This window comes from Vanacampus margaritifer, chromosome 20 (genome assembly GCF_051991255.1).
Source record: "Vanacampus margaritifer isolate UIUO_Vmar chromosome 20, RoL_Vmar_1.0, whole genome shotgun sequence".
NCBI classification, from domain to species: domain Eukaryota; kingdom Metazoa; phylum Chordata; class Actinopteri; order Syngnathiformes; family Syngnathidae; genus Vanacampus; species Vanacampus margaritifer.
Genome location: NC_135451.1, coordinates 3,542,591 through 3,557,985, shown reverse-complemented (window position 1 = coordinate 3,557,985; position 15,395 = coordinate 3,542,591). Strand labels below are relative to the sequence as shown.

Here is a 15,395-nt window from a genome sequence, read left to right as displayed (position 1 = left end):
TACAGAAGGAGGCGAGCCTGAAGAGATGAGGGAAGACAGGGTGAAATAGAGGAACAGGAAGTGAGAGGGATATGGGGGTATAATCTGCCCTGGCCTGGCAGGAATTCCCCTGCGCCATTTCCTGCAGGATTTGTGTGTGTGTTTCCTGGAGGCCTTTTCTAAGTGTCCAGTGTGAAGGATCTTTAAGCCTCTGCTGTATTTTGACTAGAGGGTCTAACATGAGGTGAGCAGAACTGATGGGATGTGTAAAAGCAAGCACACAAACATATGAATGGCATACACAAATTGGTGCAGTGCAACCTTGGTTCATGAACATCTTCAAAAAAATATATGTATTTTTTTGCTCTAAATTAGCCTTCAGTGTAGCTCTCAAGAAAGTTAAAAGTGCAAGTGATTGTGCTATTAGGAGTCTCTGGAAAATGTTGTGGTTCTGTCAGCACAAAGTGAGCTTTTGCTGGTAGAACTGGGCATGTGCCGCCCATGTGTTGTTTTTATTGATTTGTTTCTTCTGAAGACCTGTAAATGCATTATAGGGGCACGAAATTCCGTTCCGTATTATAGAGGAATGTTTATCTGGCGACCTCATCTCATAATGTACAATGATACATATTTACATTTACATATACTCTAAATTTGTGCACCTAAAGAGGAGGTACTCATAATTGGGTTTTTTTGGAGGTGGGGGGTTAAGCTGAAAATCTACACTTCAATTGTTTTAATTAAAATCCATTAAAACTCAGCAATTACAAGTACCCCTGAAACCAACTACATGTTTGGTTAAAAGGGTGAGCAGAAAACTACAAACTCAAATCTTTCGATGATGCTGATCACAATATGACTAACGAGTATCACTTACAGATTCAAAAAAGTTAAAAATGCAATTAGAGGAGTGCATTTTTAAAGAAAGGAGCCCCAGGGGGTTGGTGAACTTAATTGGCTGTAAATTTAGATTTTGCGCAATTTGTGATTACATGTACTTCTAACCAGCATGACCGATTAACTCACATACTGTAAATGTAGCATTCTTTAAAAGCTGCGATCATTGATTGGGGCAGCTGCGACATGGTGGTCACATTCACTGCTAAATCCAAGTGCTGTCAGGTGTGCATGTATAATTTTCATCTGCGTCACAGGAGTGACTCAGAAATGTTAGAGTTATTAAGTGTGCGCATCTTTCCAATAAAAGACGATTCGATATGATTCAAGAATGTTACATTTTCAAATAGGCTCGATATGATACGGCTGTAGATTGTAATTTTTATTCATATGTAAAAATATGTGAAAGGTTTCTAAAGCACATCCTATTCAAGTTAAACAAACTCAAAGAAACAACAAATCATAAGCAAAATCAATCTTTTTTTTTTACCCACTGTGCAGCTCATCGAAGATGATTGAATATACATATCGCGATATATAAGATGCGATATGATTAAAGGATTTAATATTTTCAAATGTAACAATGCAATTTGGTTCTGTTAAATCGAAACTGATTTTCCGGTTCATTCAAGTAAGGTTTTTGTTACACCCCTAAGAACTATTGATCTGTACAGCTAAAACTGTAATCCATAATCAAAAACACAATGATGAATGAATGGTAGGAGCCTAAAAAAGTAGGGGTGGACATTTGACTAAATATACTTGCTCCATTATGGGGTATACTAAACATCAAATAATTTTTGTACAGGATGTGAGACTCTCTCAAGTCCCGTTTCAATCTCATATTGAGCACAATAAAGATAATGGTCTGAGTGGTTGCTGAACTTCCCATGGTTGATGACATGTTTTTCTTTGTTATACTGCCAGCTGTTAGAAACTGAATACACACTGTCACGTAATTGAGGCAATTTTGCCTCAGTTGTTTGAGGATGCAATGTATCAACAATCATTTCCACACCAACAAATTTCTTAAGTCATCAATTATGTCTATCTTTCTTTAAAAATAAATAAATAAATAATGTAAAATAAAATAAAATAAAATAAAACACACCAGACTTTGTGTTGCTAGTTCAGCTCTTTAAAACTCATCATCTCATACAAAACAAACCTACCAATATAATTGAATCGAGAGCTACTACTTCAGCAGAAGCAGAAAGTCGTACTGGCAGAGCATGCCTGACTGTCCCTCCACAATGTGGGCATATAAGAGCGACAGTACATATTTCTGGTGGAGTCGCAGTCATAGGTGGGAGGCGAAGAGAGGGTAAGATCTGAAGGCTGTCTTACCTTCTGTTCCTGGTCTGGGGGTCTATCCATACACTGAGAGGAAGAGTCACTTAAGCTTTGAGATCTACTACCGCGGCCCCTGCGTCTTCGCTAAAAAAAGTAAAGAGGAACTCCAAGTTACTGGATGAAGTTCAAAGAAAAAGACTTGAACTAGAATATAGAAAAACTAAAGAAAAAATGAGAGGGGGGGAAAGAAAATGACAGGAGGTCAGGTCATAATTAAAAAACAAAAGACTAAATGAGGCTTTCCCCAATCCTGGACGTTGAGGTTCACAGTCCTGCAGATTTGAGATGTTTCCGTCCTTCAACACACTTAAAGATCAGGATCACTTCTGCATAGCTTTCTGATGAGCTGATTATATGAATCAGGTGTGCTGGAGGAAGGAGATATCTAAAACCTGCAGAACTCCAGCTCACGAGGACCAGGATTGGGGAAGCCTGGTCTAAATTAATAAAAATCAGCCACACAAAACTTCCATGAGTATAGCATTGTATGCTACAAAAGTGGTCAAATGAGTAAAAATATGTTCTAGTTTTCTTTTGTTTTTTTGTTTGTATAGTGCTTAACATTTTAAGCTTGCCAAAACCAAATTTTGTGCCGTAACATCAACTTGCAAAAACTCGCTAATTATGATTCTGTGTGTGCATATACAGCAGACTTGATCAAATCAATAACTGTATAAATAACAAAAATAATAAATGTTAATGTACTTGTATTTCCACTTGGTAAAACATATTCTGCATACAGTCATGCTAATAAAAAAAAAGTAAAAAATAAAAAAAATAAGGAAAAAGAGCATATATCCTTTGAATGGCCTGCTCAGTCTAACCTAATGCACAGCAGACCACCAAATGTATATGCAACATGGACAGCAGAACTAGCACCGGAAAAAAAACGTTCCTCAACACTATGCAGTGTACAGCACAGGACATGTGCTGTCTTTTTACGGGTCCAATTTTATTAGGTACCCTGGGACAATTTTGGATGGCCTTGGCAATCGATCTTAGTCCTAGCCTCCTTGATATTTTGCTCATAGCGTCCGTTGCCATGGTGATTAAGAAGCAGTGTGATTACCTCCAGGCATAGATTAAGGACTGCATTCAGTATGAGTATTTGGAAAATCTACATTTTTTTATTGATATTGTGCATATTTAAAAAAAAAAAAAAAAACTTATTTTTTGTATGCCCTAGTTATACTCAGCTTTATCCTAATATATAAATTTCTTGAAATATGTGTACAAGATAAACTAGTATCACCATTTGGTTCCTTTCTCATGCAAAAAGATTGTAAAGATAAACAGTTCTTCTTGTATAAAATTACTGTAAATGTTGGTAGCATGTCAAAAAGATAAAGTAAAGAAAGATCTGATTTATTGAGATTCACAAAATATCAAGAAAAACTGGTATCTTGCATACAAAAAATGTTAGAACATAACTAGAATTAGCTATGGTCTTTTTTTAAAATATGCTGTCAACATTCTTCAATAGGTATTTTTTGAAGCCCATCCCACTCTACTCATCACTGATTCACTCTCGTACAGTCAGCCATACAAATCCAGCATTTCCAGCAACAGTCAAAACCATTTCCACAAATCAATACAACAGCATGAATTTTCCATATGTGTTTATTTAACATTGCAAAATATCATCGATGTGTTCTCCTTGCTCATATTAAAAAGGTTTTTGAATCTTTTCATACTACCAAAGCTATTAAACAGCAATATTTACATACAAAGGGCTAAAAAAGTATTTGGCCAAAATCCAATAGGAAATCTAAAGGAAACTGGCCAAATACTTTTTTGCCCCACTGTATACAGTATACCTTGTGTTTTATATAATCTATGTATATAAAATATGCAAAGTAAACATCAATGTTTTTTTTAACCAACAACAGGTAATAGTAATAAAGAATAGTATAGTAAGCAGAATGGGTCGCTGCAAATATAGCAGCTTTGTGTTCCATTAAACAAGTTTAGATTTCTCACCAAGTACATTTTGGGACAGCACTGAACAAAATCATTGTTTTAGTATTTGTACTAAGCAATATTCTAAAAACAACAAAAAAACTCATATTATTGAGTACGTCTGTTATGTGATACATTATGCACGAGCTGTAAGCTTCGTCACAGCGGCTGCACGGGAGATCTCGAAAGACTCTGTATGGTCTCACTCAAAACGGGTATCTCGTGCTAGCCTGGCAAGCCACACCCACTTTTGTGAACGAGAGACTGGGTCTGGATAGGCGTCCGGAGACAGCATTTTGGCTCCAGCCGAAAACAGGGCACCGATCAAATTTGTCTATTCGTGTGACGTCGACTTCATGAGCAACGTTACACTCCAAGTTTTTCTTACAAAAACGACATAAGTCATTCACGACTGTGTCTCTGCTGGATGTTGGAGTTTTACTCCGTCCCGCAGAAAGAAGAAGAAAAAAAAGACTTAAACGAGTCGTTTTTCTGACGTCACTCCGCTCTTCACTCATTGGTTCATTCCACAGTCTGTTAGCTCAGGTTTGCCCCGTCTCAGAAATGCGACTGTTATGACGCTTGTTTAGACTCACTCCCCGGCAAAGCCGCGAGTGTGTCTGGATTTCCAGGCTAATCTCGTTGCCAGTCTCTTGAGTGCAAAAACATCCATCCATTCATCTAAAAGAAATGAAATATTACAAAAAGAGCTGTTAGCCCAACTACGGTTAGCATTAGCGCTAGCTCGTCCTCCTGAACACTGCTGCGCCTTACTAAAAATTTAGATAAAGATTTGCGCGTGCCTATGAATCGCTGAGCCATGCAGAACCAAGACGTTTTTCCAAAGCCGCTCTTCTGACTCCACTCACTTCCGTTTTCACTTCTTACCGAATCGTTTCTAAGCCTAAACCTAACTATAACACTAATCATAACAATAACCTTAACTCCAACTAACGTTAAGTTTTATTATTTGTATTTTTGATTATATTTCGCTGTTTTAATTAAGACGGCTGCTCGTGCTTTAGTCGTCACCGGAAACACGTGACTGCCACTTGAACAAAGTTTTAGGGCAGCGCCACCAAATGTAACGTAGCGTTATTACAGTACATCGTAATGTGTGTTATATGTATAAGCGGAGTGCGCATTAGGTTTGCCCATGCATGAAAATCAAGTTTTAAAAAAAATGCTACCAAACAAAGCGGTCATTTGAATGGCACCGAATGGAGTGCTGAAAGTGTTTGTGTAACTGCAAACCTTAAAGGTTGCAAGAATTGTTTTAACGACTTTCAGCCTCAAGTGACAAAACGACAGGTGCACTTGGTGCCATTTTTAACTGTCCTAATGGAGTTTATCGGCAAAAAATCGCCATTGCAATGCTCGAGAAGACAAAAGTGTAAACCTCCGTTCACTCTTCCCAATTTTAAGACAGAAGAGAAAAATCCAAACGGACGTATAAGAGGCTAAAATTGATTTTTTTTTTTTACACATTTATTTTGTCAATATCCTGAAAGCGAGCGAACAGACGAAATCATCACGAAGCTTGCTAGCGGACGTACGTGTAACCAAACTAATGGAGTGACAGTCATTTAAGAACCTGCTTCTAGCCCCAAATGACCCCTTGAAGAAAGCTCCTACCCGCTGTTGTGTCCTCGGTCCAACTCCCAGTAAAGTGCACATATTCAGTCAAATAATAAGCACTTAAATAGGCTTAACTGTCATGTCTCTGCAGAGGGTAGTCAGTAACGACATGCTATTCATGTTTCAAATAGATTAAATAAAAAACATAAACTTTCCAACGGTTGAAATGGTTCAAATCAGCGCTTCCCCCGTTAGACTCCATTAGTTTTCAATGACAAGTTGGTAGCAGGCTACCAGCCGGCCGACTGCAGAGATGCACACTTCGCCTATTGTATACAGTATATATTGACGTCTGTGTTGTTCACTTAATTTGACAGCCATGTACTTTGCTGTAAAATTATAATGGTTGAGTGAACATTCAGTGACGAAAGCCACTAGATCAGGATGGCGCACAGTCAAAAAGAAGAGAGGGAAATTATGCCAAATTTCCATTCAATTTATTAAGGTTGGTTTAAATATACAGTAATACGTTTTAGCACTTCTAAAAGTGCCGAAAGATGCTTCTCAAAGGGAAAGAAAACTTACTCCCCAATTGTGCAGGATTCTTGGATTAGGTACTCCCAACTGCAGTAGGCGACCCTGAGTATTGAGTAGTCTTCAATGGCATAAATGGCAATTTCCCTTATAGCCAGCCCCAGTGTCTATAAATTTTACGGCAGCTGAGGTGTTGGCAGGTGCTGATAAAGTACATCATTCTGTACTCCACAGGCAGCTCCTTTCAGTTCACAACACATAATTTGTTATTGAACATCTTTGTACATCTGTGGCATTAACAGCCACAGAACTTTCTATTTGAAATCCCGCTCCTGCAAATTCAAAAATTTTAAAACTTATGGCTCGAATGAAAGTATTTGAAAACTTAGGAATAACTCACAGTTAAGTACTTATAACTTTTTGTTTAGCTGTAAACAAACTAAATATGATAACGCTTCACATGATGTACAACAATGGATGTAGTTTAACTGAATTTACGGATACATATTAAAATGAAAATGTAATTGAAAACAAGTTTGATTATGATTAGACAATATTAGAGAAAATCAACCGACTTTGAGAACGTTGTATGTGCATAGACTATTATGTAAATCCGAGGCAATGAGTTTCCGGTGGAGTTGTGTTGTTTATGTTGTATATTAGGGATGCTCCGATTGATTGGCCGCCGATCATGATCTGCCGATATTCATGAAAAAGTACGGAATATTTGATCAAAGCCTTTCATTCCCGATCAAAAATCCGATCATCCGCAGGTCATGCTTTGCAGCCTGCCTGGCCTGAGAGACCAGATTCAGGGCAACTGCGGGAACACCCCCTCCCCCCTCGCTTCACACAGCAGGCGGCCCGCAGCGCCGTACGCACGCCGCAACACAAAGATAAACATGTCGTCGGCTCGAGAGCAATTAATTCACACTGACTGCGGAGCGGTTTCTGTAAGCGGACTGCAATTCACCCCGAGTGTGTTTTGAGAGCTGTTCATGTCGGGAAATCTGCACCCGTGAAACCACAAGATTCCCCGGGGTTCACGCTGGACAGTTGAGTTCTCGCAATAACAACCGTGTATATAGAGCGCTAATGGTAAACAACAGCCATGTTTGCCTGTTGTCACAGAGATATGCTTTTTGGACATTATTTCTGGGACTTCTACCATGGGTAAGTACGTTTTGGGTTCAAATTGTGTTCTTTTGTCATTTTTTATTAATTTTTAGCTTGTTTTTTGTCTTTTAAATGTCCGACTCATGTCAAGCTATGTAGTTAGCTAGCTTCCGTCCTAAAAAACGAGGGTCCCAAACGGTTTTATTTTGAAATATACCGGAGCTACCTCGATGCTGACGCCTGAGTTCCTGTCCTGCTGTGAATTCATAGTCTCAAGGAAACAGCTGTGTATGAGCCTTAAAAAAATATATATATATTTTCAAAAATAGCACAGACAATACCATGAACATTGTTGTGTTTCAATGTGCAAATATGCATCTAAATACAACCGCATTTCAATGGATTTCCCAGCGATGAGGAATTTACACATGATTATTTGTCTGTCTCAGAATTTGCTTTCCTGGACACCGCAAGTTCATGAACAAATCATAAAACAATTCTTACTCAGTACTGTGTATTTTGTAAAAAAAAAATAAAAAAAATTTATTTAAAAATTTAAAAAAAACTTCACATTATCTGTGCTGTTCATTGACAAATAGGCATAAAAATTATCACACTTCCGCCTTATTTAATGAACATTATTTTAGTATAGCAAATTATCTGCAGACCAATAATCATCAACAGCGGCGGGAGTGCATTCCATAGGCTGCTCATCTGCTGCTGATACTGCGTTTTGCTCAGGTCTAGTTACTCGGTCCAAAAACCCAACCTTGGGGCTTGAAGGGAATAGTCATTCCACTAGAACAATATCAGGACAGAAACTTTCTTTCGTCTTTTTGTTCCCCTTGGGGGGGTTTGTCAGATTTTTTTTTTACTCTGGTATGAAGTGCAGACCGCAGGGCAGACCTTGCTGTATGTTGTGACAGTGAACTTATCATAATTAATACTCATGAGCCACCGCTTTCTGATTTCAATATTGCTGGGAAATTTATGGTACCTTAAAATGGCATTGAATTTTGATGACGATGTGCACTTTGGAACACAATAATGTTTATGGTAATGTGTTGTTTGTGAGAAGAAAAAAAAACTAAGGCTCATATGCTGCTGTTTACTCTATACTTGAAGGCTGTCATTCTTTTCCAAAAAACAGGAAAAGGGCAAAAACTAGTGCTGTAAAAGTTAAAGCATTAACTGATTAATTAATCACAAAAATTATCGCATTAATCATGAACTAACACAGATTAATCGCACTATTAATTTTGACCATAGATGATCCTTTACCATGACAGCGGATGGCTTTAAAGGTAGCACAGGTTGTGTTTGAGCAATAAACATAATTACATGCATTAAAGTAAAGCATTTAATAAATGTTTGCGTATCACATTTAGAATATTTGTTCATGTCAAAATATTGGGGTCATTTTAAAATTATGTAAGTAATTAACTGATTAGAAAAAGAGAATGAGCGTGTGCAGTGGATCCCAAAATTTTGAAGACGTCCATATAAAATTAATTGTCAAAAGAATTAACACATAACCAGTGCTCTTAAAATTTGGCGGGGGAAAAATGTTGACAAACAAGCCTTTTTAATTAAGCAATTAATCGTGATTAATCAAAATTCTAAGATAAAAATAATCATTTGATAGCTCTCGTAAAAACAAAAAAACAAACAAAAATACCCACAAAGGATATGAGGCAACAGAACTAACAGTCAAGAGAGAATTGGTTTGGACATGATTCAATTCAGTACACATAAAATACAGATGCATCCAAGGAATCAGCAGATGGAAAGCATTTCTGACGTGTGCCCATGGTGATGACACTCTACATAAAATGTAGCTATGGATGGAATGGATGTTACATGTTTCTGACAAAAGGCAGTAGGAACTTTGGCTAAAGGTCTATATCATAGGTGTCAAACTCCGGTCCTCGAGGGCCGGAGTCCTGCAGGTTTTGGATGTTTCCCTTCTCCAACACAGCTGATATATGATCAGCTCATCAGCAAGATCTGCATAAGCCTGATATCGATCCTGCTGATTGAAATCAGCTTGTGTTGGAAGAGGAATACTACCAAAACCTGCAGGACTGCGGTCCTCGAGGATCAGAGTTTGACACCTATGGCCTAGATACACCAATCCAACGTCGGCCAAATGTGACCGATGCCTACCCCCCGTGGCGTCGGCCCAGACGTCGGCACGTCGTGTAAAAAAATGAAAAATAAAATAAATACAAAAAAAGAAGAATACACACCGCACCGACATCGACTATTACGTACCTTCAGCACATGCGCGAGAAGTAATTCCCCTTTGTACCATCGGCGGCGGTAGTCCTTATTCCTAAAGGCAACTAGCAACCTCTTTGCGGGGGCGGGATAAAAAAACGTAAACAACTTATACCGGTGTTGACAGCGGCGCCAGGGTAAACGCGGCGGCCAGCTGGTAAAACGAAAACAGGCGCTGGAACAAGCTTCGCCCCCTTCTCGTTCCCGAACGCATGGATGTACTCCGTTGTGTCGTATCCTGGACCCTGTCGGCTCCTGGCTGCTACCGATCGTCGGTTCACCCAAAAAGCTTTGGCCGTGCTGCCCTTCGCGTTTTGGACGTGGTGCCGACCTCCAGCTTCTGAAGGAGCTTCCTTGAGACCACTGGACAGAAGGGCCATGCACCCGTGCTGCTCCCACAGGGATCGCGCTGTTAGATGCGCGTACATTGACAAAAAAAACGTTTATTTTGAGGGAGTTTTTCCTTTCCAACAACTTGGATTTTCTCTGCCTGACGCTTACTTGGACGCTCCGAGGACATCGGGTCGAGGTGGAGGAACGGCGACTATTTAAAATAAATAAATAAATGTAAAGGATGTCTATTTACCACATCGATCACAGCTTTGAAGCCACCTTCTTTAAAGTCGGCCAAACTGTCACTGTGCTGTGCCATTTACCGACCTCCAAAATACAATAAGGACTTTTTAAACAACTTTGCAAATCTTCTTGCCGAAATATGATCATATGATCATATCTTTATGGGGGATTTCAATATTCACGTGTGCTGTCCTGAAAAACCATAAAGTTGTGTTGAGTTGAGTACTGTTTATCCGCGTTGTCACTTGCTCTTCTTGCCACATGCGCTGATTCGCTTGCTAACAGCCAATCACAGTGATCCCCAGACGCTGATTCAAAATGTCCAATTTGCTGGAAATGCAACAACCAGCCACCCCCCACGTATTACAACTCCATTCGACTTCACGACAGTAATTTATACACTGATCAGACGGCGCATGCCATCGGCCCAACACTGTCCGACTCCCGACATGGGATTGGTGTATCTAGATCTTAAGGAGTGAAACGGTTGGGAAGGTATTCAGAAAAGAAAAATGACAGTAAGGTGATCAATATCAATGATTCTGATCAGAATGAATGAATGACTGAAAGAATGGATGAACAAAATAAATCCCTGAATGTGAAGGTCGAAAGCAACAATGTTCTAATTTCTTTTACAAAATAAACGTCGATGAAACAAATATGTTGTGTGCTTTCTCTCAAGTCATGATAACCCCAACCTTATTATGTAATGAATCAGCTAACATTGTGCAACCCAACCAACAGACATACATAAACCGTTTTAACACGGACTTTAGCTCCTCTGGTCAAGATAGTCTAATTCAAATTGATGTAACACAAGCCTAAACTGAAGCCAAGTCTACAGTAAAGAAAGGTGTTCTAACAAGCTAATTAAAGTGAAGCAAGCTGCAAAGAGGCAGGCCACTCTACCACTAAAACAATTTACAACATTTTAATCTAAATAATGCATCACATTAAATATGCCATTTGAAATCAGGATTAACCTGGATTTTTTTAACCATGCCCCTTGCAGAAAACTTAAGATTGTAAAATTGTAGAATTTTGTAATTACAAAATGAAGGCTGTGTTAGTAGAATTTGTGCCAAACAGAAACGTCTACTTACCAATTTGCTGTGGTATTTGCAATAACCACAGTATTTGACGTTGTCTGCATCAGACCCTTGTTCCTCACAGAGCAACCCTGCAAATTGGGCACTGTGGCAGGACAGACAAATTAAAGACATGTGAAATCCAAGAAACAGCCACAGGATGATGGTAAAGCATTTTTAAATTCTGAGTTCTTCATTTTAAAAGTGCACAAGCAATCTGTCAACCTACAAAGCACTCTCCTACTTTTACCAGTGCAGTGAGGTGAATATGACGTGAGGTAATCTCACCATGTGACATGGAAGGCCTGCCTGCAGCCATGTTTGTTACAGGTCATACATGCTCCAGTGGCCGCTTTACTCTCTCTGCCTTGGTCCTCGCAGATATAGCATGTCTACACGAACACACGACACAGAAACACACATAAAGGGATGATTGGTATTGCGTTAAAAAATATGTTTTTTTTCTTGGTCCTTTTGGCCAGTAAGCAACAAAATAATCCTGAGGGACAAAGATACTGCCAAATGGAACAGCAATAGTCAAGTTTTACATTGCACAATGTAATGTTTGCGGTTTGTGTGGTGCCATGAGTTTGTGGTTTGTGTGGTGCCATGAAAAGATGAGAAGTAGTAAACCACGTCCATGTGAGAGCTAAGATTTCCCACAAATGCTTATCGTTCATTCAAGCTGCAACTTTTTAAAACAAGTTTAGAGGACCTTTTTCGTTCATACATGAAGCAAAGTCTTTATTGTATTCCGGTATGATGTGATTGATTGATTAAAAAAAAGAGCATCCATCTATTAGCAGGCATAATCAACAAGTGTCACTCTATACACACGCTGCCTGGTGACATTGCTTCTAGGGTGACACACAGTAATGAATTATTTTACCCTAACAAATGTTACAAGTTACGTGTTCATTGACTGAAGTGGTTTTAAGCACTCTAGTTATACTTTGACAAGGTTGCACTGTGTGAAATCCTTTTATTTAACATCTAAGACCTTTCTTTTGTTACTGCACCAAGTGGAATTTCTGAAAATGAATTTATTTATTTATTTTAGATTTTGGTTTGTTTATTTCTTCTCTGCCACAGCGGATCAGTTGCCTCCATCTAACCCTGTCCTCTGCAACCTTTGCTCTCACAAAAACTACCTTCACGTCCTCTTTAACTACATCCATAAACCTCCTCTTTCGTCTTCCTCTAGACCTTCTGCCTGGCATTTGGAAACTCAGCATCCTTCTGCCAATATATTGACTATCCCTCCTCTGGACATGTCCAAAGCCTCTAACATGTGCTGTCCCTCTGATGTACTCATTCCTGATTCTATCCATCCTGGTCACTCCCAAAGAGAGCCTCAGCATCTTCAAGAAGAGATATTTAAATGTGACTTGTTTGTATCAGTATTTTGTGTAGCACCTTTGATAAACTATATAAAAAATATATATATATGTGCTTAGTGCTTACTTTGAAACACTGCTGCACTAGGCTTTTAGCCATTAGAAAGGACATACTGGGATTTTTTTTTTTAAACAAATAAAAATTAAGATATATCAGACAACTTGGATGCACACTTTTTGTCTTCTCATTGCACTGCTGAGTTAGTGGATTAGGACTTGGTATGATTACCAGTCCAATCTAAACTAACTTTATTTATACAGCACGTTTACAACAAACCTACCAAACCATACAGTAGTGAAGTAAAAACAAAACACATGATAAATATGTGATACAGACATGTGAAACAAACTATAAAAAAAAAAACGAGCTATAATAAAAAAAAAAAGAAAAAGTAAAATAACATGATAAAAACATCAACATCTCAAACTGTGTTGAAAGCTGAAGATAAAATGTGCATTTTTAGAAATTACTTTAAAAAGAAAAGGAATTGAGCCTTTCAAAAGTGCAGATGCAGCTCATTTCACAATTTTGGGGCAACTGAAAAGGTGCAGCCCCTCAGCTTTTTTTCCCCTTGTCTTCGGAAAACATCTAATAAGCGCTGATCTGTCAACCTAAGGGAGCGTATAGCGATGTAGTGCAGGATTAGGCTGGACAGGTACAGTGAGGCAATAAAATATTGAATAAAATAATTTCAAAATCATTATGGAAATGAACCAGGAGCCAATGCAATGACTAGAAGAAAAAAGAAAAATCTGTGTACTGTAATCCGCTCATTTTTGTTGCTTCATTCTGAACCACCTGCAGCCAGGCAAGTGACATCTGCCTGAGCCCAACAAAGTGCCTTGCAGTGGCCTAACTGGTTTGTAAAAATGCACTAATTTAAATCTAAGTGACAACCTTTGGCCAGTTGACACACAGCTAATCTAGTTTCAGTCATTATCTATCGTATCGTCAGACAATCAAAATCCAGTAACTTGTACTGAAGTACAAAACCATGTGATCGAGACATACCAAACATACATACTACATTAAAAAGATTCCTAAACATTTTGATTTATTTATTACCTTGTTATAGCGATCATGGGGCACAGACTGTAGCACGATGGGCTCCATAGTTGAGACATTCGCAAACTCCACCTCGGGTATATAAAGGGCACACACCACATGGGCCCAGCCTGTAACATTTGGAAAAAGTCAAAAAACTGCTTACTTGATTAATAACCAACAGTCACTAACCGTTGACTGATGTGTCATGACAGAGACCAATATGATGTGCTCAAGCATTATGGACTGATAAAAAGTGCATTCTACAACAATATTTACTTCCATAGTTGGTTAAATGTTATGTGCAACTAAAACTGGGAAATTTGCATGGACTGAATAAACAAACCTTGGCAGGTGACTTAAACTGTATGTCACTCTAAAATATCTTCAAATTCCATTTATAGAGTTATTTGTTACAGCTGACATGCAATAAAGTTGGAGCCATTAGCTTCTCTAATGAAATATTTAAATATAAAAAGAAAGCCTCTGTGTCAAGTGAAGTGAAGCACAACTAAAGACCGATCTTAAAATTTGTGGGGTCCCAAAACTGACTACAAAATATCTGGAAAAAAAGGTTATCTTAAGCTGAGTTAGTGCACATCTATACCACTTCAATACCACTTCATCAGCTTGACTCCAGGTAGTCATGTCAGCTGTGTGTAGATATTTTGGAGTAAACACGGATGACAATGCTTTCAGCCACCCTGTTAGCCACCCTGCACTCCATCTCAAGTCCTCCTGACAACATTATCGCTTCATTATGATTCTACCCTTGAAACAGAACTTTAGAACATTCAGATTCTTGCCCCCCCCCCTCCAAAAAGTTAATTATTTGCAGGGTTAGCTGAACTGCAAATTTTAATTTAGTCAAATGCCAATTCCCTAATTAATATGCAAGTGAGAGAGAAACAATCATAAGTCAACTGAATTGAACACTGAATATTTGAATTGATACAGTTGCAATTAAGTTAAGAGGGTCTTTATTGTGCCACCAAACAGGCACAACAGCTGCTTGTCAGCAAAGACAAACTGACAGCAGAATTGATGGCAAATTGAGGAGTGGCAGAAGAAGGTGAGCAGGAGGTCAGATGGAAGTGGGAGACTTCTGCCACGTTGGAGATGTCTGTCTTTCCCCCCACAGAGGAAACAAAAACAGGCTTAAACTTACAGTTGAACCCCTGACCTGCCTTTGACCCAGCGGGCAAGACAGGGGAGCGGGGCAGAGGGCGTAACAGGGAGAAGGCAGCGGGTGTGAAATAGGGCATGTTGTTGTTTTGAAGTCGCTCCAAGAATCTGGAAGAGGCCTATAAAACAGAACTATAAAAGTGGCACGGCCTTGCTCCTCAAGCTAACAATTCACATTGTCACCATAAAAGCCCTTTTGTGAAGGTGTGCAACGAAGAAGTCCAATGTGTATGGACGGTGAACTTTTGTCCATTTACTTGTGTTGTGGTTCAAATTCAAGAGAATCTGAGGCGCACTCACAAAAACATGCTGGTGGTATGAAAGTTACATTAGAACCACGACCGTCAAGACCAGGTAAATAAAGAATGCTGACTTCAATACAACACAGCCTTAAGTGCTATAAAGCCA

The 15,395-nt window shown here is 38.9% G+C and overlaps 1 protein-coding gene across 5 annotated transcripts in view; it reads right to left on the bottom strand.

Moving 5' to 3' along the window:
- The window catches only part of mllt10 (MLLT10 histone lysine methyltransferase DOT1L cofactor), a 52,319-nt gene that overhangs the window by 24,827 nt on the left and 12,097 nt on the right, over window positions 1-15,395 (bottom strand). For 3 of the 5 annotated variants that reach the window (XM_077554378.1, XM_077554380.1, XM_077554382.1), the window contains 4 exons: window positions 13,824-13,933; window positions 11,649-11,752; window positions 11,376-11,466; window positions 2,224-2,313 (listed from right to left, as the gene is read on the bottom strand). In XM_077554378.1, the coding sequence (XP_077410504.1) occupies window positions 2,224-2,313; window positions 11,376-11,466; window positions 11,649-11,752; window positions 13,824-13,933 (395 nt within the window). The remainder of the gene's footprint in view (window positions 1-2,223; window positions 2,314-11,375; window positions 11,467-11,648; window positions 11,753-13,823; window positions 13,934-15,395) is intronic. The other 2 variants (XM_077554379.1, XM_077554381.1) reach the window with 1 other exon arrangement.